The 27,941-nt window shown below is 48.9% G+C and overlaps 2 protein-coding genes across 5 annotated transcripts in view; one reads left to right on the top strand and one right to left on the bottom strand.

The window, feature by feature from the left end:
- The window catches only part of wdfy4 (WDFY family member 4), a 92,077-nt gene extending 76,738 nt beyond the window's left edge, over window positions 1-15,339 (bottom strand). For all 4 annotated transcript variants that reach the window (XM_061227717.1, XM_061227716.1, XM_061227720.1 and 1 more), the window contains exons 1-9: window positions 14,927-15,339; window positions 13,659-13,950; window positions 11,591-11,702; window positions 9,830-9,939; window positions 7,154-7,294; window positions 6,327-6,516; window positions 4,165-4,354; window positions 2,745-2,905; window positions 388-849 (exon numbers count right to left, since the gene is read on the bottom strand). In XM_061227717.1, the coding sequence (XP_061083701.1) occupies window positions 388-849; window positions 2,745-2,905; window positions 4,165-4,354; window positions 6,327-6,516; window positions 7,154-7,294; window positions 9,830-9,939; window positions 11,591-11,702; window positions 13,659-13,880 (1,588 nt within the window). In that variant the 5' untranslated portion in view covers window positions 13,881-13,950; window positions 14,927-15,339. The remainder of the gene's footprint in view (window positions 1-387; window positions 850-2,744; window positions 2,906-4,164; window positions 4,355-6,326; window positions 6,517-7,153; window positions 7,295-9,829; window positions 9,940-11,590; window positions 11,703-13,658; window positions 13,951-14,926) is intronic.
- A 1,584-nt stretch (window positions 15,340-16,923) lies between these two features.
- Window positions 16,924-26,639, top strand: si:ch211-223a10.1 (putative ZDHHC-type palmitoyltransferase 6). Its single transcript, XM_061228649.1, has 11 exons — window positions 16,924-16,981; window positions 17,326-17,649; window positions 18,530-18,665; window positions 19,833-19,943; window positions 20,501-20,633; window positions 21,215-21,393; window positions 22,532-22,605; window positions 23,387-23,549; window positions 24,058-24,140; window positions 24,604-24,794; window positions 26,155-26,639. Exons 2-11 carry the CDS (start codon window positions 17,529-17,531, stop codon window positions 26,611-26,613), a joined length of 1,650 nt encoding a protein of 549 aa, XP_061084633.1. The 5' UTR covers window positions 16,924-16,981; window positions 17,326-17,528; the 3' UTR covers window positions 26,614-26,639.
- Window positions 26,640-27,941: the final 1,302 nt, after the last annotated feature.

Raw genomic sequence — 27,941 nt, 5'->3', positions numbered from 1 at the left:
GGCACACATGCCCGCGGTCACGGGGGCTAAAATGGCGGCCGCAGCAGTTGGACGCGGGGGCTAAAATGGCGGCCGCAGCAGTCGGACGCGGGGGCTAAAATGGCGGCCGCAGCAGTCGGGCGTGGTCACGGGGGCTAAAATGGCGGCCGCAGCAGTCGGACGCGGGGGCTAAAATGGCGGCCGCAGCAGTCGGGCGTGGTCACGGGGGCTAAAATGGCGGCCGCAGCAGTCGGGCGTGGTCACGGGGGCTAAAATGGCGGCCGCAGCAGTCGGACGCGGGGGCTAAAATGGCGGCCGCAGCAGTCGGACGCGGGGGCTAAAATGGCGGCCGCAGCAGTCGGACGCGGGGGCTAAAATGGCGGTCGGACGCGGGACGCGGGGACCCACCCGTGATCCCGGCCTTGCGCAGCACCTTGGCGCGCTTCCGGAGATGGCCGAGCAGGAGGTCCAGCACCCCGGAGTCGCACAGCACCTCGCAGAACAGGCCGCTGCGCGCGCACAGCGTGCGGTAGGACGCCAGCGTCGCCACGGCGAAGGGGGAGGGCCCGCTCTGCAGGAAGGCGGCCTGCAGCTTGCGCAGGGCCTCGTGGGGGATGTAGTTCAGCTGCAGCACCACCGTCTCCAGCAGGCGGAAGAAGGGCCCGTGCACGGCCGCCGGCTTGCGCCACACGCACTCGCCCAGCTGCGCCAGGGACTGCAGGGTCCACTCCAGCAGGAAGAAGTTGGCTTTGTCCCAGCTCCAGATGTCGCGCACGGCGAGCAGCACCTGGGCGCAGGTGTGCGCGTTCCCCGAGCGCAGGAACGACGACTGGAGGATGCGGAACGCCGTGAGGTTCTTCACCGAGGATCCTGGAGAGAGAGGGAGAGGGAGAGGAGGGGGGGAGAGGGAGAGAGAGAGAGAGAGAGAGAGAGAGGGAGAGGGAGAGGGAGAGGGAGAGGGAGAGGGAGAGGGAGAGAGAGGGAGAGAGAGGGAGAGGGGAGAGAGAGAGGGAGAGAGAGAGAGGAGGGGGGGAGAGGAGAGAGAGAGAGGGAGAGGGAGAGGGAGAGAGAGAGAGGAGGGGGGGAGAGGGGAGAGAGAGAGAGAGAGAGGGAGAGGGAGAGGGAGAGAGAGAGAGAGAGAGAGAGAGAGAGAGAGGGAGAGAGAGAGAGAGAGAGAGGGAGAGAGAGAGAGAGAGAGAGAGGGAGAGGGAGAGGGAGAGAGGGAGAGAGAGAGAGAGAGAGAGGAGGAGGGAGAGGGGAGAGACCAGGGGTCAAAGGTCACACGTGGACTGGGCCGAGTGGTGAACTAACACTCTTAGAACAATGACGTTTCCCCGTGACCGAGTTCCATCACTGCCAGGCTAATAGTGGCCAAGAGTCCCAGAGCATAACAAAACTACTGGAAGACCTTTCACCTTGCATCGCCGTTTAAGAGACATATGAAACTCATCAGAGAAAAACTGGAGGTTGCTTTTAAGTTGAATCATCAGCCATATTCTACAGGAAAGGGCAGAGTCGGCTCTACTTCCTCAGGAGGCTGCGGTCTTGTCTGCAGTAAGCTCCTCTGGATGTTTTACCAGTCTGTCATCGCCAGTGTCCTTTCTTATGCCGTTGTGTGCTGGGGAGGCGGCATTAAGAAGAGGGACGCTGGGCGACTGGAAAGGCTGGTTGGGAAAGCTGGCTCTGTAGTCGGAATGGAGCTGGAGTGCTTAACAACATCAACAGCAGAGAAAAGGACACTGAACAGGATGCTGGCAATCATGGACAATGACCGCCACCCACTATGTAACACACTAAACCGACAGAAGAGCATCTTCAGCAGCAGACTCCTGTCTCTGACATGCTCAACAGACTGGTCAAGAAGGTCCTTTGTTCCATGGGCCATTCATTTATACAATACACAAACCGGGAGGAGATAACTGGACTTTTCACCATGAGTCTCTTTCTGCTCCTTCCACCACATCATGCTGTCTACGGTTTACTGTTTACGGTTTACTTTTTGCACTACCACGATTGCACATTTATTTGATTGCACATTTATTTAATTTAACATAGCACCTTATTTTTATTACCATAGCACCTTGTTTCTGATTTTTTTACTTTTGATCTTTATGTGTGTGAGATATGCGTGTATATATGTGTATGTATAAGCTACTGAATGCCTAAAATTTCCCTCGGGATTTATAAAGTATCTATCTATCTCTATCTATCTATCTATTACAAACCTGGTCCCATGCTGTTGTTACTTTAACATCTAGTTTCAAGTATCTAGACTGTCAGATCTTGAGAAATCTTAAGATGCTCTTGCCTTTGTGTCTGGGACCAGCTCTTACAGTCGCAGTGACGGACGCACCAGAGACATGCAGCTTAGACACGGCTCCGATTCTCAAAGGGCAGTTATATCTGGAGGTATCTAACACCACTCCTGACCCAGCATCACAACGCTGAAGTGATTGGTTAGAATATAATGGTTCTGTCCCAAAAGCAGGGCGGGTTATTAGTTATTAGAACTGCACTGCTTTCACCAGGCTGGAAGGGCAGAGGTATAAACCTGTGCCACAAGGTCATCTTTGGTGAGGACCAAGTCAAACTTGCGTTTACCATTGGTCAGGACTGGGTCAAACTTGAATACGAGTGTTTACCGTTGGTCAGGACTAGGTCAAACTTGAATACGAGCGGTTACCATTGGTCAGGACCAAGTCGAACTTGAATATGAGCGGTTACCATTGGTCAGGACCAAGTCGAACGTGAATACGAGCGGTTACCTTTGGTCAGGACCGGGTCGAACTTGAAGCCGGGAGGCTGGGGGTTGTTGACGCACAGGGCCACTTTGAGCTCGGCCTTCCCGCACAGCGTGAGGGACGCGATCAGGCCCAGGAACTCCTCCAGAGCCTGGAGGTCTGCAGAGGTCACTCCTTCTTCACATCTGCAGGGAGAGCACAGGGTTAAACCCCACAACCTCACACCTGCACAGGGTTAAACCCCACAACCTCACACCTGCACAGGGTTAAACCCCACAACCTCACACCTACAGGGTTAAACCCCACAACCTCACACCTACACAGGGTTAAACCCCAAAACCTCACACCTGCACAGGGTTAAACCCCACAACCTCACATCTGCAGGGTTAAACCCCACAACCTCACACCTGCACAGGGTTAAACTCCACAACCTCACACCTGCACAGGGTTAAACCCCACAACCTCACACGTGCAGGGTTAAACCCAACAACCTCATATCTGCAGGGTTCACAACCTCACACCTGCACAGGGTTAAACCCCACAACCTCACACCTGCACAGGGTTAAACCCCACAACCTCACACCTGCACAGGGTTAAACCCAACAACCTCATATCTGCAGGGTGAGCACAGGGCTAAACCCCACCCAACAACCTCACAGGCTGAAAGAGAAATTACACACATAACCTAAACAAGCTCCTACACTTCCAACAGGCTCCTCCGTGTCGCCATAGAGGAACCCTGTCCAATTCAAGGGGTTTTTGTTTGTCTGGGAGCTTTCAGACGTTCGACATGCAAACCTACACCAAAACATATTCAGGTAAAACATGCTCACCGGGGCACTAACTACACAGGGTTACTGTCATACATTCACACTGAAGACCAGGACCCCTGAGAAGACTCCGTTTCCCAGAGTCCCTGAGAAGACTCCAGCATTTCCCAGCAGCCCAGTGGAGCAGTATACCAGAAGGCTGCAAGCGTTGCTAATGTGATTTGGGCCTTTTAATCCACTGATCGGATTACTAATCATTACTCATTATTCAATGAAACAGGCTGCACTATGACCAGCATGCTGATGGAAATCTCTTGAAATACATCTGAATACAGAGCATGCACCACAAAGCAACAGCACGATTCCCCGTTCGTCGAAGGTACCGTAGAGTGCTTCTAGGACAAAACTACGCTCAGGGAAAGCATTTAAGGTCATTCAAACTGGCATACGTTCTGTCAACTTGTGTCACAGTGCATCAAACTGAACATGGCCTTCACACACGCTTTGAAATAGTTTCAGCAGCACTTGTGACGACAAATCTGACATGGACACAAAGGCTGTGGAGAGCCACGCCCGGTCCTGAGCACGTGGACGTGTGTGTGCACGCCGTGCCGTTTGAGTTACGACCGCTCTCCCCACCAGCCGTGGGGCGGGGGCGGGGGGGGGGGACTTACCGGGACATGATGCCCTGCAGGACGGTGTACCCCTCGTTGTTCTCGAACTCGTGGAAGAGCGCGGGGTTGCTGGGATACGAGTCGCGGACGAAGCCGAACACGCCGACGGCCACCTCGGCCAGCACCGGCCCGGGCACCGACTCCGGGATCTTCAGAAGGTTCTGGATGCAGATCTTCATACAGTTCTTAGCTGCAGAACACAACCAAACAATCGAATCATCATTTCCCAAGTCACGTTGCTCCCATAAGTACTGTCGAGGGGTAATGTTGGAGCTGCTTCATGTGCAAAGTCGAGATGTTGGAACGGCATCCATTAATTAAGCGGTGACCAATAATTAAGATGTGTGTTTGCGCAACAGGAAACGGTTAGTCACCCATGAAATTGTGTTTAGTTGGCACAAACACTCAGGGTCTGTTGTCGGACCATGGGGGGCCAATAATGCTTCAACTAAAGCTTTCACTGGTCATGCCGTACACCTGGCCCAAATCCAAATCTCGAATCAAATTACAAATCCAGTACTAATCACTGCATCCGTTGCAATTTTCATAATTTATCAGCCATGGGGTGTGTTGATGACCGTGAACGGCTTGCCCGCACGCAGCAACAAGCATCACGCGAGACTGAACCGCCACCCAGTCATTCCAAAACCAGGTCGGTCATCATGTGGTTTTGAGTTCCTCTTCCGTCGTGATGTGTTCCTGGGTTGTGTCGGGGGGCGCAAAGTTCACAAACCACAAAGGTCTGCTGCCCACAGAACTTCCTGATGCCCTTCCACTTACTGGAGCCATGATCACAAATGACACCCAAGGCCATTCTCCACAAAATAATGAGGGGGAAATAAAGCTGTTGGCTTTAAAAAAAGTTTTTTTTGCAGAGGTACAGTGTATAATATTTTGAGTTGCAGTGAGTACACCGGGATTAAAGATCACATGCTGAATTCTCTCTGTCACTGGTATTCACCCCATACCGTACAACATGGGCGTGACTTCCTTCGAATTATTTCTATATCTGACATTCAGCCAGCAGTTACTGAACATGTTCGCAGCCAAAAGCGCCACTGAGAAAGGGGGTGTGGCCTCTCCCCTGACAGTATTTCTGGCCTACCTTGCAGTGCGGGGGATGGTATTTCTGGCCTACCTTGCAGTGCGGGGGACAGTGTTTCTGGCCTACCTTGCAGGGCGGGGGATGGTGTTTCTGGGCTACCTTGCAGTGCGGGGGACGGTGTTTCTGGCCTACCTTGCAGGGCGGGGGACGGTGTTTCTGGCCTACCTTGCAGGGCGGGGACGGTGTTTCTGGCCTACCTTGCAGGGCGGGGGACAGTGTTTCTGGCCTACCTTGCAGGGCGGGGGGACGGTGTTTCTGGCCTACCTTGCAGGGCGGGGGGACAGTGTTTCTGGCCTACCTTGCAGGGCGGGGGGACAGTGTTTCTGGCCTACCTTGCAGGGCGGGGGGACAGTGTTTCTGGCCTACCTTGCAGGGCGGGGGACGGTGTTTCTGGCCTACCTTGCAGGGCGGGGGGACGGTGTTTTTGGCCTACCTTGCAGGGCGGGGGACAGTGTTTCTGGCCTACCTTGCAGGGCGGGGGACGGTGTTTCTGGCCTACCTTGCAGGGCGGGGGACAGTGTTTCTGGCCTACCTTGCAGGGCGGGGGACGGTGTTTCTGGCCTACCTTGCAGGGCGGGGGACGGTGTTTTTGGCCTACCTTGCAGGGCGGGGGACGGTGTTTCTGGCCTACCTTGCAGGGCGGGGACGGTGTTTCTGGCCTACCTTGCAGGGCGGGGACGGTGTTTCTGGCCTACCTTGCAGGGCGGGGGACGGTGTTTCTGGCCTACCTTGCAGGGCGGGGGACGGTGTTTCTGGCCTACCTTGCAGGGCGGGGACGGTGTTTCTGGCCTACCTTGCAGGGCGGGGGACGGTGTTTCTGGCCTACCTTGCAGGACGGGGGACGGTGTTTCTGGCCTACCTTGCAGGGCGGGGGACGGTGTTTCTGGCCTACCTTGCAGGGCGGGGGACGGTGTTTCTGGCCTACCTTGCAGGGCGGGGGACGGTGTTTCTGGCCTACCTTGCAGGGCGGGGGACGGTGTTTTTGGCCTACCTTGCAGGGCGGGGGACGGTGTTTCTGGCCTACCTTGCAGGGCGGGGGACGGTGTTTCTGGCCTACCTTGCAGGGCGGGGACGGTGTTCTTGGTCTGGGCAGCAGACACGGCCCTCAGGACTCTGCAGGCGTGCCGTCTCCAGGCGCAGCTGCACTGGTCCCACAGGGAGGTGAGGGCGATGATCAAACACTGCAACTCCTGCGTCTCCACCACCTCCTCCACACACTGCACCTCCCTGCACAGCTGCAGGAGCACCTGACACCGGCACAGCCAATTACATTACATTATTACATTATTGGCATTTGGCCAGACGCTCTTATCCAGAGCGACGTACAGTTGATTAGACTAAGCAGGAGACAATCCTCCCCTGGAGCAACGCAGGGTTAAGGGGCCTTGCTCAAGGCTGTTCAGATCTTATTGTGGCTACAACGGGATTTGAACCACCAACCTTGCCTGTCCCAGTCATTTACCTTAACCACTACGCTACAGGCCAATCAGCATGCACAATCAGCATGGCTGGAGTGCCAGGCATGAGAACAGCCAATCGGCATGCTTGATTAACATTACAGCAGCACTTGATACAAGGAGAGCCAATCAGCACCCACAATCGATGCCAGCAAATACACAGCACAAGCAGCACCTGACACAGGTCTACAGAATGACTAAAATGTGAATGCAATCTAGGTCCATGTTCCAGATTTGGGAGGGTTCCAGGTTTTACTCAGAGCAGTTAGTCAGCGAACACAGTCATCCCGCTGTGTGATACAGGCCCCCGATCTCACCCACAGAGAAGATTATTTGGGTTGGAGTTAAAACCTACAGGACAGTAGATCTCCAGAAGCAGGGTTCTGCGGTAGTCTTGCTGAAGACCGTGGCCCCTGAGGAAGATTACCTGTGTGAAGACTTCCTGGAATGAGCCTTTGACCCCCTCCTCGACCCCCCCATCTTTTCGGGGGGGTAAGGACACGAACAGGTACAGGCACTTTATCAGAGCAGCTGGCAGCCCGCTCCTTATGATGGTCGTGACCGTTTCCTGGAACACAAAAACGCAGGGAAACACTTCTACAATCAACAATTCCAACCAGAATACCAAGCCAGAGCAAGCTAGCTCTTTAATAACACATAACCAAACCCAAAAGTGCAATACCGAAACAATAAAGATAAAAACACAAGGGTAAACTAACAAAAAGTGTAGTGCGAATAGAAAAGTGATAATGAACATAATCAACTCAAAGTACTAAAATCAGACCGTTAGCATAAAGCAGACATTTAATACTTACATAATAGACCTTAATCTCGTGAAAAACACAAATAAAATCAGTCATAATTTGCTTGGTTTCTCTGGGGTGAATTTACTTGGGCGATGTAACAAGCGACTTGTGCTGAAAATGTGTCTGCTTCTTAATATCAAGGTTTACCACAACAGGCCATATTTTGAAGGTGTTAAACTTCAGACATTTCTCACTTCAGAAGTTCTATCATAAGCCCCCTTCCCCGGTTCTTACACCTCACACACTGCGTGAATATGAACCGATTAAACGTGATATCTAGTGCTAGGCTTGTTCTGTACTTGTTTTGGTTTTTTTAAGATAAGAATGCTTATTTGTCAAATTTGTAAAATGGCAAAACTGCGTTTATAATGCTTATTTCTACATCCTACAAACATATTAAATAAAAGATAGTTTTTGTATTTCGCTGATCATCTTAGACTGACGCACCTGGTGCATCATCATGACAATGAAGTGCTTTTGTGTGTGTTTTTCTTCTTATTGTTTTTTTTGGGAGCCCCTGGTAATTGCTGTAGCATTGCCTAACACAGTGACTCAGCTGACCTACTGAAGGTGAAAACAAGTGCCACACACAACCCTTAACCCTGCATTGCTCCAGGGGAAGATTGTCTCCTGCTTAGTCTAATCAACTGTACGTCACTCTGGATAAATGCTAATAATGTAATGTAATGTACTAGTCAGAGTGCTCCCAAATTTGCTCCCAAACACACTGCAGTGAAAAGAATGACCATTCCAAATTTGGAAAAAAGTACTAATCTGTGATTAAAATAGGCTAGAATGCACATGTTTAGGGCCCTTGCATAACTAGGTACCGTAAAGCCCACAGTGACCTGGATTCTGCCCCGGGTCATATATCCGTCACCCACGGTAACTGCGTGTGCCTCTTTACACAGCAGTGACATCACTCATCCACTTGGAATGAAAACAGAGACTCAGAGACATATCCTTGCAGGTCCCAACAGGTAACCACCTTCTAAGTACACATGGGCTTCCTTGTGCAAGGCAGTCATTTCCAGACACATCACACAGCTGTTTCTCCAGAGTCACAGGCAAGCTTTAACCCCGTCAGTCCCACGCCCAATATGCAGAGGTTCCACTCAAATCCCACGTGTATTTGGTTGAGAAAATATTGTAGGATTTTAACTGGGCTCAGAACAATAGTATAACAGTAGTTTCGATTGGTTGAAAAGGTATATGGTCGAATGCACTATGGCATTCTTGGGATTCTACGGTAGTTACGCTTGAGTGCCATATGGCACTCTTGGGATTGAAAGGGTTAAATCACAGGTGAGCTTTAGGGACACATGTGAGCTATAACACACAGGTGAGCTGTAACACACAGGTGAGGTTTAACACACAGGTGAGCTATAACACACAGATGAGCTATAACACACAGGTGAGCTATAACACACTGGTGAGCTATAACACACTGGTGAGCGTTAGGGACACAGGTGAGCGTTAGGGACACAGGTGAGCTGTAACACACAGGTGAGCATTAGGGACACAGGTGAGCTGTAACACAGGTGAGCGTTAGGGACACAGGTGAGCTGTAACACACAGGTGAGCATTAGGGACACAGGTGAGCTGTAACACAGGTGAGCGTTAGGGACACAGGTGAGCTGTAACACACAGGTGAGCGTTAGGGACACAGGTGAGCTGTAACACAGGTGAGCGTTAGGGACACAGGTGAGCTGTAACACACAGGTGAGCATTAGGGACACAGGTGAGCTGTAACACAGGTGAGCGTTAGGGACACAGGTGAGCTGTAACACACAGGTGAGCGTTAGGGACACAGGTGAGCTGTAACACACAGGTGAGCTGTAACACAGGTGAGCGTTAGGGACACAGGTGAGCGTTAGGGACACAGGTGAGCTGTAACACACAGGTGAGTGTTAGGGACACAGGTGAGCTGTAACACACAGGTGAGTGTTAGGGACACAGGTGAGCTGTAACACACAGGTGAGCTGTAACACACAGGTGAGCGTTAGGGACACAGGTGAGCTGTAACACACAGGTGAGCGTTAGGGACACAGGTGAGCTGTAACACACAGGTGAGCTGTAACACACAGGTGAGCGTTAGGGACACAGGTGAGCTGTAACACACAGGTGAGCTGTAACACACAGGTGAGCGTTAGGGACACAGGTGAGCTGTAACACACAGGTGAGCTGTAACACACAGGTGAGCGTTAGGGACACAGGTGAGCTGTAACACACAGGTGAGCTGTAACACAGGTGAGCTGTAACACACAGGTGAGCTCCAGCACGCGTGCAGTACTCACTGAATCGCCGGCGGACAGCAGGGCCAGGCACTGAAGCAGCAGCCAGCCTTTGTTCGCTCTCACTTCTGCATTCCTCCGAAAAAACAGTTCCACTTCGTAGCGGGCCTCTTCTGCCGTTCAAAAAAAACAACAACCGCACAGCTGAGATAAAATTAGCCTCAGAAAACACACTTTCATTTCTGTTGGGCCTAGAGATCCCTCGCAAATGAATGGAATCTCAAGCCCGGCTCTGAGACACACCTGTCCTGCTCATTCATACAGTTTTTGCATTTTCATTTTCTGATCCAACCCGCAAGCTGTGAAGACATAATCTCCTCTTAATTCCATCCACTGAGCACGGAACGGAACGCCGGAATGAAACAGATGACATCACTGTACATGAAAAACCGGCCTTGAATCCAACATAAGCTACAATGACTAGAACAAATCACATCAGAGACACAGTGAAAAGGTCTGACGACCACTGATATGCGGAGAATGCACAAGCAAAAGTGACTCACCGTTCGGGAATTCGGCAATGTCAGAGACCTATTCATATAATTACAGAAGTGGTAAGCCTCCGTTTTAGATGTCTAATTGAGTCCCATCTATAACAACGCATTGCTATTTAAAAACTGAAGTGAGCTGTGCCATGAAGCCTCGAACAGCAGAAAAGATTTCTTTTTTAAAAATCAAGAAATGTAGGGGGAATGTAGGGGTAAGGCATGCATTGGATGACCAAGATCAGCCCACAGATAACACCAGACAACAAGCTGAAAAGGTTTGGTGTTGGACGATCATCATGAAAAGAAAGTGCTTTAGTGTGTGGTTTTTTTTCCTATTGTATTTACCTATTATGTTTATGGGTGTATGCTTCTATGCCCAGTAGTGGGGTATTTATATGTTGTGGTTTAAACTCTGTAGTGCATTACACAATTGGCAATTAAACAAATTCCCTAAAAATTTCATCACTTCTTTGGGAGCTCACTGTGTCTTGGGTGAGCCGACAGGATTTTTTTATCCAGTGGTTTCTAAGCAGTTTCTTATCACATTTCACACACAAATCTGTAGCTATGCTCCTAATTACTGAAATGCCGTAAGCTGATTTGTGGAATCTGAGGACCGGGGGTCTGTGCACTCCTGAGCTCCACAGAGCAGCAGATGTGTCTGACGCGCCCGTGACATCAACCCGACACACCACGCAAAAACAAGCTGCCGAAAAAACCCAAAGAAAAACAGAACTGGTCCACTTCCTTAAAAAAGTACCTAAATCTACTGGTGCAGGTATTAGCAGCTGTAATCTCATTATGACTGGCTAACACACAGGGAGGCTGGGATGATTAAAAAACTCTGAGAAAACACGAGCAGCGATTAAACTCATGAAGGGGGTTCTTGTTGGCCGTCTGGACCCAACCCAGGGACTGGAAGTACACCCAGGGCTGTTCTTTGATGAATTCATAATTTTAACTGAACAAATCTCATTGCAGCATGAAACTCATTTATAAAAAACTTTCTGCGGAAAAAAAAGTAATTGCAAATGAACCTGAGGGAAAGTTTGAGGTACATAAACATGCACAGGCTTCAGGTCTGCGGTGAGATTTATAAACATGTGGTTCGGCCAGCTAGCTTCACATCCTGGGTTTCAGTTTCTCACCAGAGCGACTCACAACGGATACAGAAAATGTAGTCGTGTGCAATATTCATGGGACACAGCGAGGCACCCAGGCCTGATGCAGAGATGTACACTAGCAGGGATTTAAATGAGGAAACTGGCTGGCGTACCTGCAGGCTTCTCTGACAGCTTCTGCTGAACATGGAGAACCACGATTTCTGCTGACTGTGCAGCTAGGACCTGCAGGTTCAGATCTTCTCCGGCAGAGCCACTCTGGAACAGCTGTGGGAAAATGAGGACAGCACACATGCACTCAGTGCTGGAGAATACATACATACACACACACACACACACATACACACACACACACACACACACACACATATACACACACAGCACTGGCGAATACACACACACACACACACACATCACTGGAGAATATATACACACATGCAGCACTGGAGAATACACATACATGCACACACGCACATCACTGGAGAATATATACACACACGCAGCACTGGAGAATACACACACACACATACACACACACACACACACACACACACACACAGCACTGGAGAATACACACACATGCACACACGCACATCACTGGAGAATATATACACACACGCAGCACTGGAGAACACACACACATGCACACACGCTTACACACACACATACATATTCAGCACTGGAGAGCACATACACACTCAGCGCTGGAGGACACACACACAGGACTGGAGCATGCATAGCTACTGCAGCACATAAACACAGGAACAACACACTAGAAAGTCAACACACTGAAACATATTCCCGATTTTGCTATACCCTAAATGCCACACAGTATTACAGGAGAGCTAACACCAGCTGGAGAACATCCCTCAGTGACCACAGGGATCTGCAGGAGACAGCCAAGCAGCTTGGGGGCGCAAGGGCCAAGAAGCCCTGACTGATTAATCCAACCAGGCCACAGAGTGAGGAAGACCATTGTATCCCATGGAAACTCACTGGTGGAAGAGACAGCCCACACTAAAACTAGCAAGGTCTTCCTCTTAGAACAGAATATATATACGTATATGGAAAGACGCAAAAAGGAACACAAGCTACGTATATCAACTTCCGATTTTTCCTGAATATTAGCATTTATTAATAATCTTTGAGCACTGAATGAGGTTGAAATGGAACACATTCGGAATTGGAATCGGTCAGTGAAGGCAGAAGTGCGTCACAGTGCACAGTGTCCTATTCATAATAGACACACAGATGTGGGTTTCGTTTCTGCTTTCAGCCGGCCATACATGTCGTGGGAGGTGCAACGACATGTCTTTATTTCCTGCTACAAACTGGAGGTCATTGGCTTGGAAAATCTGATCCGATTGAGCTTACATAAGGATTTTATGCTTGATAACAGTGACGTAACCCAAGTAAGAATAGAACTCGAATGACCGAGGGGGTATTTCATGAAGCAGGATCACAGACTTAGCTGGATGACTGAACTGGGTAAAACCCAGAACAGCTCTTTTTACTCATGTCCATGTTCCAGATTTGGGATGGTTCTGGGTTTTACTTAGAGTAGTGCAGCTAACTCAGTAACCCTGCTTAGTGGGTTTTTTTTTTTTTTAAAGATATTTTTTAGGCCTTTTTCAGCTTTATTGGACAGTATATAGAGACAGGAAGAATGGGGGCGAGAGAGAGGGAAAGACATGCGACAAATTGTCAGACGGTCGGATTCGAACCGTTGACGTCGCGGCTCACAATGAGCATGCGGTCAGTGCTCTGCAGGCTGCGCCACCGAGACACCCCCCTGCTTAGTGGGTTTTACTCATAGCGCAGTTATCCAGCTAACTCAGTAATCCTGCTTTGTGGGTTTTACTCAGTGCAGTTATCCGGCTAACTCAGTAATCCTGCTTTGTGGGTTTTACTCAGTGCAGTTATTCTGCTAACTCAGTAATTCTGCTTCCTGGGGTTTACCTGGCAGTTATCAGGCCATGCAAACACCAAAGGGACATTTTATTGTATGCATGCCAAACTCTTTCACGGAGATGCCTGCTAAACAAGTGTCTGCAGGTGTGCATTTTATATTTAAATACCGGTAATACAAGTTTTTTTGCTTAATGCACCTGAAAAGCAAAGTACACTACCGGCAGTATGACTGACAAAGATACCGTACGTTCTGTAACAGAACAAGTGCACAGTGACCCAGCCGCGACGGCCCCCCCCCGCGGCGTTCGGTACCTCGATGAAGAGGGGCAGCACATGGAGCACGGCCTCCTCCCGCTCGCCGACCGGGCGCCGCGTGTTCCTCTCCAGGAGGGCCAGCCGGTCCCTGAGGGCTGACTCAGAGCCACTTTTGGGCAGGCCCCCGGGTGGGGCCCCGTCCCTTTTCAGTCCTGGCACGGCCCCCGGGGTCTCAGCCGAATCGCTCCCCGCCGTCGTCTGTGTGCTCCTCTCATCCATTATCTCCTCCCGTTCCTCCCCTCCCCCCGGGAGCTGGTCACAGTGCGGAGGAGTCCTCCATCTCGGGGCACTGAAACGACATGCAACACGTGTGTCACCGACAAGCAGCTACTTCCTTAATTTCAGCTCAGAACGATCCCGAAATCTCCCGAGCGTGTCAACGAAGCTCACGCCAACCTTCTACCCCAACAAACAAATGGGGGGGGGGGGGGGGGGACTGTGTGTTAAATCTGGGATTTTAGATTATCGCTGATTAACAATAGGTCTGTTCATCTCCATTTCCGCTAAGCATTTTGAAAAGCAGCTATTTTTGTGGGTGTGCGAATAGGCAGATGCAGGGACGTCCTGCTAGCACCGTTAGCACTGTTGACAAAGCTCTTCCATGGGATCTTCACACCAGCCAGTCAGATTCTGCTTTACACATGAGGCCTTAATGAGACCTTGTGATGCCAAGTTGCATGTGTTGCTCTAAAGGAGGGGGGGGAGGTGTATGTGGGGGAGGTGGGGTGTTGGGGGTATGTCTGTTCTTAGAAAACAGCTGTCTTTGCTTCAAGTGGTGCTTGAAGTGGTAAAGCAATGGCTAACTGCAGTTAGTGTGTTCATAGTTCTTGCTCGTGAAATTTCACAGGGCTCACTCGTGTTACATAAAGCCTTTTAAAGGCTATGCAATGGTTGTTAAAGTAAGCATATAATCCGAACAATAAAAACAGACTACTGAACAATTGTAGGCAGGCGCTCGCTTTCTGTACAGATATAATGCTGTTTCATTTTAAAAAATATATTCTGAAAGGTTCCCTTGTCAGAAACTAATTTAGTTTTTCAGCCCATTTCCTTTAAAATGGTACTGCTAAAGTTGTACAAAACCGGTTACCACAGCCACGTTCACCAGTGCATTGCAACAAAACCATTCTCTGACAGCTGCCATCAGCACACAGCTACCACAACACAGACAAATTATCCGTCGTTTTTTCCACAAAACACAACCTGAAACAATTGAATGTACATATCAGTGCATAGATCAAAAAATCAGTTTAACCACAGCCTACCTATGAGTCTTGGAATTCACGCTAAAATTTCCGGAAGCGCTGTCCAATCGACTAGGGGAGTTGTCCTTAGCTTCCCATGTTAGAACTTGCCGGGAGACAGGCACAAGTATTGTCCGGCTCGCTTACTGGTCACCAAGTCTGCGAAGCTGCCTGAACTTTTAGCGACGCTGAAGTCTTGCATCTGATGCAACAAGTCATGTGCTTCGTTTCCCTGGGAAAAAGCAGAAGTAAAAATGAACTGGCTCGTTGTCTTTCTCAACGTCTCTTCCCTTGATTTAATTAGACTCAATTTACTTGCTGAAATGTTTTGCCACTGCTAGACAGCGTTCCGCATAGAGCGCGTTTCGATTGCAGCTTTTCGTACTGTTTTCTTGTTTGACACAACGACAGAGCGAGAAGAATCTGCTCTCTTCTCTCATGGAGTTCAGCAAAATGAAATGCATAACTGGTGTACACGTGCATATGGCTACTGTGGTAATCTTTTCATACTTGCAACCGCTTTAACCGAAACGTGTTCAACCAGCTGCTAAACCTCAATAGATACAGTAACAGCTATATTTAAGGAGGTATCCTTCGCATGTACTTGGGAAGTACAGCCCGTGCATATCCCATGGGCTCGACAAACTTATAGTTTTCATGACGGCGTTACAGTCAATGATTACAAGCACGTAACGTTCGTTTATTGTAATTATATGAACAATATTACTCGTTATCATGAACTTTACTCGGAGTTCCAACACTCACGTGGCCCCATACTAAACGTAGCTGTAGAATGAAATTAAGGATACAATTAGTTGACGTGCAGCGACATCTTGTGGCAATATAGGGTATTCTAGCATCGTGTACAGATCAGACAATCGTCTGAAATTTAAATACGTTAAATACGAATCCACGTGGAGTAAAAAAAAAAAAAGGAGAACAATATTTAGTGGCCAGAGGTTGGGCGCTTCTCCTTATTTAAGCGACCGAATAATTCACATTTAACCGTCAAGCATAGACCTTACCTGTAATTTCTGAGACATTTGTAATTATGGTTCAACACCGGCGCTATTAAAAAAGGCAGGAAGTACAACAACCGTCCAAAAATGGCCTTGTACTCTGTCCCATAATGGATTCGTTGAATTGTAAGGCGAGGAGTGGATAAATAAATGCTAGTTCATTAAGGTACTATCTTATTGAAAGTCATAAATAGCCTACTTTGCTCAAGTAGTTCAGCATGTAAAAATGTGTATTATTATCATTGCTACTACTACAACTATTATCTGTTTTTACGATTATGATTATGATTATTTGTATGATTATTATTGGTATTATAGCAGACACTCTCATCCAAAGAAACTTGCACAGTATTCAGCGGCTTATGACTTTATCTGGCGAATCCTTTTTCATATTTTGTATCTATGCACTAGAGGCCGGGTTACAGACTTACTCAATATGCCATGTTTATATTCATAATCAACAACTCTACACCCCTTCATCTTCAATATGAAATACTGTTTGATTATTCCACTAATCAGTCATGTCTCATGCATTTCGCTAGAAGGTGATCAGCTCTAGATTACTCTGCCTCAACGTGAAACGTATGATTTGCAGAATCAAAAATGTCCATATTCAGATTTATTTGGTCAGTAGTGGAGTCTTATGTCGGGCTTGTGCATTTTATATTTTAAAACTTTATTTCCCAGCATTTTCCAATTCAGGCGTCCCTGGAATAAAAGTCATAAATCCCTGGAATAATTCCGTGGAACTTGGAGGTTAATCATTAGCGTTAAATAAACCGAAACGAGTTAGCCTGAGCCCTGAACAAAACAAACAAAACAAACGGAACTGTATGGCTTTATCTGCGTGGCTTTATCATATCTGAATATATAATTCTGCGATTGAATCTCCTGCCTGGGATAGATATCTATGGTCACTGAAAAAGATCCGCCCAACCGGAAGTACAAGGCGGGGTTTATGGTAATAAAATCAAGTTCGCGTACTTAGTAACTGGAGAGGGTAGGAGGGGCCAGGCAAACGGGAAACAGCATCCACTGCGGAAGCTTTATGCAAAAGGTTTGTGTAGAAAGTGTAGAAATCCAAGCTGATTTAACAACCAAAGAAAATCTCATACGTCAGTTTTTTTTAATGATCATACATATCATTATGTGTTGTAGTTTGTGAAACAATGGTTGTTTTGGGGAAATATTTATTCAAATGTACGTGTTTTATTATATATTACAAAACAATGATGCTGCATTCTGAAACGATCGTTAATCGGAGTTTCAAAATCTGATATTACCCCATTCACTATAATGGGAGCTCCAATATTTTGCACTCACTTCCGGGCCTCCACATGTTTATGTTAGGTGAAGGCGTGGCTTCCTGTCTCGTGAAATATGCATATCTATTTTTCAAAGGTCTACGCTGGCCCCGTCAAAGCTCAGCCAAGTGCCGCCTTGGTCGGTAGAACGGTGTGCGAAGCTTGACAGCCAGCTTGCGAGATAAGCGATACGATGGAGACTACTGGACCGTAAAACGTAGTATGTAGCTAACAAGATTGTTGTTTACGTCTTCAAACGGCGCAAAACATATTTTGCCCATTTATAGCGAGCTCGCGACCATGCTGCCTGTCACAATACAGACCGTTGGAGGTGGTGACATATTTGACACAATTCAACGAGGAAACATTGATCAATGCGCGGACATCATTCAGCTTGACCGATCGACGCTCAAACAAAAGGGTGGGTCGTATCGTTTCCCATTGTTGATAATTTTGATAAATCGTTGTATTTGACTCGATAAATAATAACCTCTACTGTATATAGAGTAGCTAGCTAACGTTAGTTAACTGTGGTTCCATAGGTCACTAGCCGGGTCCTGACGTTATGTCCATTAACTATTCATCGGGCTTACGTTATTCCTGAGAGATTGAACAGCATCCAGTGTCAGCTTGTTGAATGGGTATGCTACAGTTTAACGTTTATCCATCACCTAGCTGAACCCAGTTAACGCTGATGCAAGTTAACTTAACGTTAGCTTGCACTGCCTTTTACAATTTCGGCAAGCAGCCAATCAGTTTCCACTTGGAATACATTCTAGTCTGCAGATTTATCCTTGGCTGAATAAGGACAAAATTCTATAAATAATTAACCACAAATGGGTTAAGGACCTTGCTCATGGGCCCAACAGCTGCACTGATCTTGTTGTGGCTACACCGGGGTTTGAACCACCAACCTTCCTGTCAAGCACTTAAGCCACTGGGCCAGTGGTCCTCACTCCTGGTCCTGGAGAGCCGCAGGGTGTCCTGTTACTTGGCGCTAAATTGATTGCCTCACCTGGTTTCTTGGGTCTGAACTGGTCGCTGATATTAAGGCGAAGACAGAAGAAGACCCCACGGCTCTCCAGGACCAGGAGTGAGGACCAGTGCTGTAAAGTAATGTATCGCATAAATACGACATAAGAGATACATAAATAGAGATAAAGTTCTTCAATTGTTTATCTGGGTACATCCAGGCCTTAAGTGAGGGACCACCGCGCTGGTGACTGTATGTCCTGTGGACCAGCGCTCTCTGTAACACCGCTGAACCCAGCAGGGCCTGTAACGTCCGCGTGTCCCTCCAGGATGGGGCGGGTTCACGCCCCTCCACTACGCCGCGTACCAGGGGAACCGCGGGCTGGCCGCGCTGTTACTGAGCAACGGAGCGGACACCAACACGCCCTGCGACGCCGGCCAGACGCCCTTCCACTTCGCCTGCAGGTGAGGCGGCCATCTTAGGGAGGCCCGCTGGTGGAAATCAGCATCCCTGCCTTACCAAAGAGCCTCCTGTCTCTTTTACTCCGCCTGCTGTAGTTTCAGGCTAACTGTGTTTCAGGTTTTCAGGCTAACTGTGTTTCAGGGCTCAGGCTAACTGTGTTTCAGGGCTTCAGGCTAACTGTGTTTCAGGGCTTCAGGCTAACTGTGTTTCAGGGCTTCAGGCTAACTGTGTTTCAGGTTTTCAGGCTAACTGTGTTTCAGGGCTCAGGCTAACTGTGTTTCAGGGCTCAGGCTAACTGTGTTTCAGGTTTTCAGGTTAACTGTGTTTCAGGTTTTCAGGTTAACTGTGTTTCAGGTTTTCAGGTTAACTGTGTTTCAGGGCTCAGGCTAACTGTGTTTCAGGGCTCAGGCTAACTGTGTTTCAGGGCTCAGGCTAACTGTGTTTCAGGGCTCAGGCTAACTGTGTTTCAGGGCTCAGGCTAACTGTGATTCAGGGCTCAGGCTAACTGTGATTCAGGGCTCAGGCTAACTGTGATTCAGGGCTCAGGTTAACTGTGTTTCAGGGCTCAGGTTAACTGTGTTTCAGGGCTCAGGCTAACTGTGATTCAGGGCTCAGGTTAACTGTGTTTCAGGGCTCAGGTTAACTGTGTTTCAGGGCTCAGGCTAACTGCGTTCCTGGTTAACCGAGCTTCAGGTTTAATTCTGGTGGTTAATGTGCAGCACATCAGTGGATCTAAAACTCAGTCCCTCGCTCCCAGCATCATTAGCGCCCCATAACTACCGCTGCTGACTGTTGTCAATTGGACTCTGAATGTCGATTATTACTTTACTCTCCTCTCACATATTATGTCTGAGTAGGCTGTGTGTGAGGACCTGCCATTCGTCACATAAGCTTGCATTTTAATTTCCTGTGATGTGGTGAATGATTCTTTTTGAAAGAGGTTACATTTCAAAATTAAATGTTAAGATTGACAGGTGAACTAAGAAAGGTCCAAACTGCTGAAATTGTTGACACCTAGTGACTTGAGTTGTTTGATTGGATTTGCCGACACGGGGTCCCCCAGTACGGAGTTAGAGAACCCCTGCTGTACACACGTGCGCTGAGGGGCGAGTGGATTGAGTTTAAAAATGATGTGTGAGCTCTGTGCTTTCCCTCTCCCTCGCCCTCAGGAACGGAAACGTGTCCATCATGCATCAGATGCTGCAGCACGGGGCAGACCTCCAGAGCGTGGATCAGCAGGGCAAGACCGCCCTGCACCACGCCGTCACCGGAGGAAATGTGTAACTCTCTATTTGTTTATCCATCTCATTCATTGAATTACTGAATTTCTCTCTCATTGGTCATGTTACTCTGAAAGAGTCACTCTTTCAGTATTATTCACAGTACATTGGCCATGCGTGCGTGTGTGTGTGTGTGTGTGTGTGGGTGTGTATGTGTGTACTGAGCAGTGGTTGGCTCTAGTGGCAGTTGTGTTTGAATGTGTGTGTGTGTGTGTGTACTGAGAAGTGTGTGACTCCTAAGGTAGTCATGTTTGAATGTGTGTGTGTGTGTGTGCGTGTGTGTACTAAGCAGTGTGTGGCTCCAGTGGTGGTTGTGTTTGGTGTGTGCGTGTTTGAATATGTGTACTGAGAAGTGCGTGGCTTCCATGGTGGTCATGTTTGAAAGTGTGTGTGTGTGTGTGTGTGTGTCTCCCATGGTGGTCGTGTTTGAATGTGTGTGTGTTCGAGAGTGTGTGTGTGTGCGTGTGTGCGTGTGTGTGTGTGCGTGTGTGTGTGTGTGTGCGTGTATGTGTGTGTATGTGTAGCGGCTCATCGGTGCTTCGCCGTGTGCATCACAGGTTGGCCATCCAGTACCTGCAGGAGACGGGAATGTTCCGGTTTGCGGATACAGACAAGTCCCTGATCACTCCCCTGCACCTGGCCGCCTCCACGGGGAACTCGGACATGGTCCGGTACCTCCTGCGGAACAACGTAAGCCAGTCAGGTCCATCCATGCGGATCACGCCTTTCACACAAAACTGTCACAAACACGCTTCACAGAGTAACAAAAGGGCAAAAACCCAGGCCAGAACCCCACAATACGAGCACATGAGGTCAGGAGAAAAGCCCTCAAACCAGAGTTACTGTCGTCCCTCACTCAAGGGCTGACCTCGCAGGGACGTACCCAAATATACAATTAAAGCAACTCTCTCAAAGCACCGGCTCAGTTTTAAAACATAACATTAAATACACATCTCTGCAATATATTACAGGCATTTAGCAAATGCATGTAAGCAGGGACAAGTGCACTGAAAACCCAAGTGGGACGTACAGTTCCAAGTGCTAGAAGTGAGTACATATAAAAAAAGCCCTGGCATATACGAAGCCAGCAATATGTGAAATACACTTCCTGAAATGTATAATGTATTCATGGGTGTATTTTTGCCATGTATAGAAAGCAGATGGATAAAATGTAGATTTTGTTCGGTGAAGTTGGACTTCCTGTGAGCTGTGAGGGCTCAGGTAGGAGTGGGGCCTGATTGGCTGAGGGCTGTGCGTCTCCACGGGAACAGCGGTGCGCGGTGGACGCCGCGGACCAGCAGGGGGCGACGGCGCTGCACGTGGCCGCGGAGAAGGGGGCGGTGGAGGTGAGCTGGCTGCTCCTGCAGGAGGGCGGGCTCCAGACCCTGCACCTGAAGAACAGCCAGGGCCTGACGCCCTACGACCTCTGCCGACGGGGAACCACCTTCAGGTACTGCGGGCCCAACGGCCGTTTTATGACCCGGCGGCAGACAAGTGCCACTCCTCGACAGAAATCACAGAACATTCATGACTGTTCTATTATGGCCGTTATCCTTGGCAAAAAGAATAAACACACACTCCAGTCACCCGGGGTGTAAACCAAAGTTTTGCTGCGACCATCTTCAGGTGCTGTCGACCGTTTTATAAAGAGTGTCACTCCTGGACAGAAATCACGTTCATGGTAAATGGTTGGAATTTATATGGCGCCTTCATCCAAAGCGCTGTGCAATTGATGCTTCTCATTCACCCGTTCACACACACACTCGCACACCCAACGGCGATTGGCTGCCATGCAAGGCACCGACCAGCTCGTCAGGAACATTTTGGGGTTAGGTGTCTTGCTCAGGGACACTTCGACTGACCCAAGGAGGGATCGAACCGGCAACCCTCTGACTGCCAGACGACCGCCTTAGCCAATGACGCCCCATGTTGTTCATGAATGTTCCATTGTCTCCTGATGTAGACTGTGGTCCTTGTCCTGAGCAAAAAGTATAAACGCACTCCAGTCGCCCAGAATATAAACCAAGGTTCACTGTGACCAGCCACATCCACTGCTTGTCCTGTCACTGGACTATAAACAAGCTTTTACATTTCACTCATACTACAGTAGGTTCATTACCTTCTCTGAACAGCTCCGATTGGACATGACTATTCTCACATTAATCCTGTCAGAGCAACATTGCTTTCCAAGGAGCACAGGTGACTAATTACCATGACTAATGCCTCCCAAATTGTGCATTATTTTTCCCAGTTAAGACGCATGCATAATGGCAGTGCTGTAGAACCATGCACAGGTTTAGACTCCTGTGTGTGTGGGACGTTTGGCTTTGTGTTCATACTCATTTCCAAAAATTAAATCAGAGGGACAATTCAATACACAATTGAGTACGGTGTGATTATAATCTGTTTTCAGAGGATGGCTCTTTAAATATTAATACGGTTTTGCAAATATGTCTATTCATGAAAAACACACCCAGCTGAGTGAAGCAGATATTGTATATTTATCCTGTGCAGTTCCTACTACCGCAGTCCTCTGTCGCAGCTAGGATTATGTAGCTCAGTAAATATTGTTTTTGTTTTTGTTGCAGACATCAGCAGCTTACACAGATCCTCGAAAAGTTCATCAATGAGCCAATGGACCAGAAACCCAAAGTGTCGTATGGTAATTCAGCGTTTTATAGTTTTACTTTTTTATACCGATGGTAGATCTTCTTAGTGGTTTATGGCCCGTGTTTTGGACACCACAAAATAAAAAACACAGAAGCTAAAGTGAAAGTGTTTGGCAGCACGGAAACACTATTGTCTTAAAAGACCCAACGGCTGCTCAGGAGATACCCAGACACAGGGTAAGTGTTTGGTTGGACCACACCATGTAAAACAGGACTACGAAGGCTGTATCTGAAAATGTACAATGTCCTGTAAACTACAAATCATTCCTTAATGCATACAGAATTATTTTCTTCTGATACGTGATCTTGTTTGCAAATATGTTTTTACCAGCATTCATTTTCATGAAGCTTGCTTACGGTACAACTTTGCGTAAAAATTACACCCATTACATGATTCTGTCTTTTGGGATGAAAACCGACTTTCCTGTAAAGGTACTCATGTAAAACTTGATTAACGGTATTCAAAAAGGCCTATGGAGTAGAGTAATAATATAATATAGAATTTGACAACCGCGCAGAAGGATCATGCCAATGAGCGAGAGGCTCAGTGATACTGCAGTGTGCGGTAGTGTCCACCAGGGGGCGGCGGACAGCCACAGTGTGCCCACTTCGTTGTGAAAAAGGATGCGTTCGATCTTATCAGCTTTAGTTTAATGTTGCTGTGCCGACATGCCAACTTTGGTGCAAATATTTTATTGGCCATTTTACTGTATTATGAGTTAGACTTTGTCATGAAAGTGAACTAAATGGCGGTGTAATGCTCTGTGTCCTCAGGCATGTACTACTGGACGCTGGTGTTCCCCTGTGTGAGCGGGGCGGCGGTCCTCCTTATCGCTGCGGGCCTGGGGGGGTACGGCGGGGTGTTCTGCGCCCTGATCTTCCCCTGGCTGGCCAGGAGCCTCCTGTCCCAGTACCACAGGGTCAACGGCCACCAGGGGCAAGTACTGCTGGCCGGGTCTCTCAGACCCACACGGGGCTGAGCTGGGGCAAATGTGTCAGTTTCTGAACGTTTTACGCTTCACTGAGCTTGTATGCGTGTATCGGAGCCGATGAAGTAGATATCCAGTCACATACAGTCGGGTTCAAATGTCTGAGACCACATCGAAAATTTTTCATTTAATCGTGGACATAAACAGAAAGTTTTAGGATTTAGAAAATGTTTTAATTTCACGAGTGGTCTCAGACTTTTGGACCCGGCTGTATGTATGGACTACATTACATTACATTATTGGCATTAGGCAGACGCTCTTATCCAGAGCAATGTACAGTTGATAAGACTAATAATGTACAAGTTACTAAATGTAATGTAAAATGTATAGTACGTTTATTTAGGACCTTTCATCGAATAATAAGAATCTTCTCTGTACAGAATGTTATACAGGTGCCTAAGACTTTTGCACAGTACTGTACACATTTTAATCGTTCTGCGTTTTTATGTGTTCCAGGCTGCCAAACCCAGTTTACCTCGGCACCCTGACAGCTGGGATCTTCCACTCCTGCGTCTGCTTCTACTACAAGATTCTGCCTGATATCCTTTAACACATTTTGACTGCGACCCGGTAGCAAGCGAGACTCTGGGCCGGATCAGCGCCGGTTCTGTCCCTAAGTTCACACAGCCAAGTCAGAGTCGGTGCAGATCGGGCCCAGTACCCGCTCATAGTGCCCTGATGCACAGTTTGATGTGCGTGTCCGGTGGGATCCGACCCCATGCCCACGTGGATTAGCGCAGTGGTCCTCCCTCCTGGTGCTGGAGAGCCCCGCAGGGTGTGCTGGCTTTTGTCGTTACTCAGCACTTAACTGATCAATGAAAGCCGTTAATTACACAGTTAACTCGCCTCACCTGATTTCTTGGGTCCGTTATCGGTCGCTGATATTAAGGTGATAACATAAGCCGGCCACACCCTGCGGCTCCTCGAGGACCAGGAGCGAGGACCGCTGGGTCAGCGGATCCCCCTTCCCGGTGAGTTTGGCGGGTCCTTAACGGCGCTCACGTCTCTGGCCGTCCCCCGCCCTGCTGCACGTGTCCCTGGCGCACTTCTCGGCGGTGCTGTGGCTGTTCTGGAGGGTTCTGCGGAGGGACCCGGGCCGGCTGCGGCCCGCCGACTCGGACCCCCGGTTCTCCAGCGTCATGAGTCTGGTGGAGGCCGACCAGAGCGGCAGCAGGTTCTGCATCTACTGTGAGGTAAGACACCCGGACCGGGGGCCCGTTACAGAACCTCACCCGCTGACTGTCCGTGGGCTCAGACAGAGACTTTTAGGATCCAGAGACTGCGCAGTGGGGAAGCAGAGTGCAGCCCAAAGAGTCTGAGATAGACTGGTCTCGTATTGTTAACCTGGGAGATGTGGGTTAACGTTTGCAAAATTTGGACCGATTACGGAAATCTGGAGATTTGCTCTAAAATGGCGGATACACATGCTCTGATCTTTTTGTTGCTGCGGTCTCTTAAACTGCAGCAGTGGAGGACAGCGGATATTTGAATATATTTGATATTTGCTAAAATACTGAAGGACGAATCTTTCCATTTTCACATTGTCCTGGAAATAGTGGAATAATGCTCTGTCCTCGGAGGAAGGCAGATGCATCTCCAGGGTGACCAGTGGCAGCCTGGATAAACACGCACTGGCCCTGCTGCTGGGAGGCTGACGTGCAGGGAGAAGTGGTGCCACACTCTTGAGAACTGCACACACAGAAAGCCGAATTGAAACTTTAAACCATTCCTGAAACACAGTCATTCTGAGAGTTTGCAACCAGGGCCTTTGGACAATAGAATTGTGCACAGCATTAGAACAGCAGACTGATTGCTGATGAAAATGTGCCAATTTTGTGAAGTTTTGCACTCGTTGTTATTGAACTTGGCCAGTACAGTATAGGGTCAGGAGCTAAAGCTAGCTTACCCAGTGTAACACAGCTGGGTTTCTGCTGTTACCCTTATGAGCATGTTTCTGTCTGTGTGTTTTTGTGTGTGTGTGTGCTCACTGGAAGTGTGTGTACTGTGTGTGTGTGTGTGTGTGTGTGTGTGTGTGTGTGTGTGTGTTTGCTGGATGTGTGTGTCTGTGTGTGTGTATGCTCACTGGATGTGTATGTGCACTCCGTGTGTGTGTGTGTGTGTGTGTGTGTGTGTGTGTGTGTGTGTGTGCTTGCTGGATGTGTGTCTGTATGCTCACTGGATGTGTATGTGCACTCCGTCTGTGTGTGTGTGTGTGTGTGTGTGTGTGTGTGTGTGTTTGCTGGATGTGTGTGTCTGTGTGTGTGTATGCTCACTGGATGTGTATGTGCACTCCGTGTGTGTGTGTGTGTGTGTGTGTGTGCTTGCTGGATGTGTGTCTGTATGCTCACTGGATGTGTATGTGCACTCCGTCTGTGTGTGTGTGTGTGTGTGTGTGTGTGTGTGTGCGTGCTCACTGGATGTGTGTGTGTGTGTGTGCGTGCGCTTATGATGCACCAAAGTCCTCTGCCTCTCGGTGAGACATTTGCAAATGGGTGTTTCCCAAAACTCACATGGTGTCATTCAGCGCATATTCTTCTTCTGTGGTTTGCGCAGATATTCCAGCCGGACAGCTGTAAGCACTGCAGGCTGTGTAACGCCTGCGTGCTGGACTACGACCACCACTGCCTGTTCCTCAACCAGTGCGTGGGGCGGAGCAACCACCGGCTCTTCCTGCTCTTCATCGTCTCCATGGCGACGGCGCACCTCCTCTTCCTGTACGCGGCGGGCTGCTTCCTGTGGGGCCGGGGCTTGGGCCGGGGCGGGTCGGGGTGGTGGGCGGTGGCGGGAGATGAGACCTGGGCGCTGGTGCTGACCGTCATGAACGCGCTGACACTCGTCTGGGAGTGCTGGCTGCTGGTGGAGCAGTTTGACGCCGTCTCCATGGGAACCACCACCTACTTCAAGCGCTGCGACGGAGCGAAGCGCCCCCTGTGGCAGAGATGGGGAACTGCGCTCTCCTTCATGCTGGAGGGCAGGCGGCCGCGAGCCAGCGGGAGGTCTGAGGCGGTTTAACGCTGTGTGTGTGTGTGTGAGTGTGTGAGAGTGTGTGTGAGAGTGTGTGAGTGTGTGTGTGTGTGTGTGTGTGTGTGTGTGAGAGAGAGTGTGTGTGTGTGTGTGTGTGTGAGTGTGTGTGTGTGTGTGTGTGTGTGTGAGAGAGAGTGTGTGTGTGTGTGTGTGTGTGTGTCTGTGTGTGTGTGTGTGTCTGTGTGTGTGTGTGTGTGTGTGTGTGAGAGTGTGTATGTGTCTGTGTGTGTGTGTGTGTGTGTGTGAGAGTGTGTGTGTGTGTGTGTGAGTCTGTGTGTGTGTGTGTGTGTGTGTGTGTGTCTGTGTGTCTGTGTGTGAGTGTGTGTGTGTGTGCGTGTGTGTGTGTGTGTGAGTGTATATGTGTGTGTGTGAGTGTGTGTGTATATGTGTGTGTGTGTGTGAGAGTGTGTGTGTGAGTGTGTGTGCAGTCCAAGGCCGTTTAACACTGTGTGTGTGTGTGTGTGAGAGAGAGAGTTCAGTCTGAGGCTGTTTTTAACGCTGTGTGTGTATATATATGTGTGTGTGTGTGTGTGTGTGTGAGAGAGAGTGCACAATCTGAGGCTTTTTAACACCTTGTGTGTGTGGTCTGAGACTGTTTAAATAAATGTGTGTGTGTGTGTGTGTGCAGTCCAAAGCCGTTTAAAACTGTGGTGCATGCGTGTGTGTGTACGGTCCAAGACTCTGTGGGTGTGTGTATTTGTGTGCAGTCAAGAGCCGTTTAACACTGTGTGTGTGTGTGTGTGTGTGTGTGTGTGTGTGTGTGTGTGTGTGTGGTGGATTTTTCCGGACTGTTCTGGGCCTGATTGGTTTACGTCACTGATAGTGTTGAGTTGGGTCCTTAGCATTGCCTCCACCACTTACTCTAAAAGGACCTTAAAGTTCACGCTGTGCTTTTTACTTCCATGCTTTCCTAATGGCCGATCCCTTCTGCCCATCAGAATGAGAGACCGAACAGTGGGTTGACGTTTCCACACCTCCAAAACGATTGAAGTTTTAATTATGGATTTTTACTGCATTACATGTAAACCTCCCCCCCCTGCTCCCTGATTGGTGAATGTCTAATACACACACCTCCCTGCAGCCTCACTCTGGGTTTGATTGGTTCAGAGTAGGAACCGCACCGTCCTATCGCACGCTTAAGATGGAAAGAGCCCACTGTCGCTTGGTTCAGCCATATTGGCAATCATGACAGTCAGCCATGTACACGCACTCTAATGTGAACATGCATTACCAGCTCCTCTGATGACACGGACCGGTTGCTTTCATGTAAACCGTGTAAATAACGTGTGGCCTAACATCCTGGATATTGAAGATGA

This window comes from Conger conger, chromosome 18, assembly GCF_963514075.1.
Source record: "Conger conger chromosome 18, fConCon1.1, whole genome shotgun sequence".
NCBI lineage: Eukaryota > Metazoa > Chordata > Actinopteri > Anguilliformes > Congridae > Conger > Conger conger.
The sequence above is the reverse complement of the archived record's forward strand: the minus strand, read 5'-3'. Positions and strand labels throughout refer to the sequence as shown.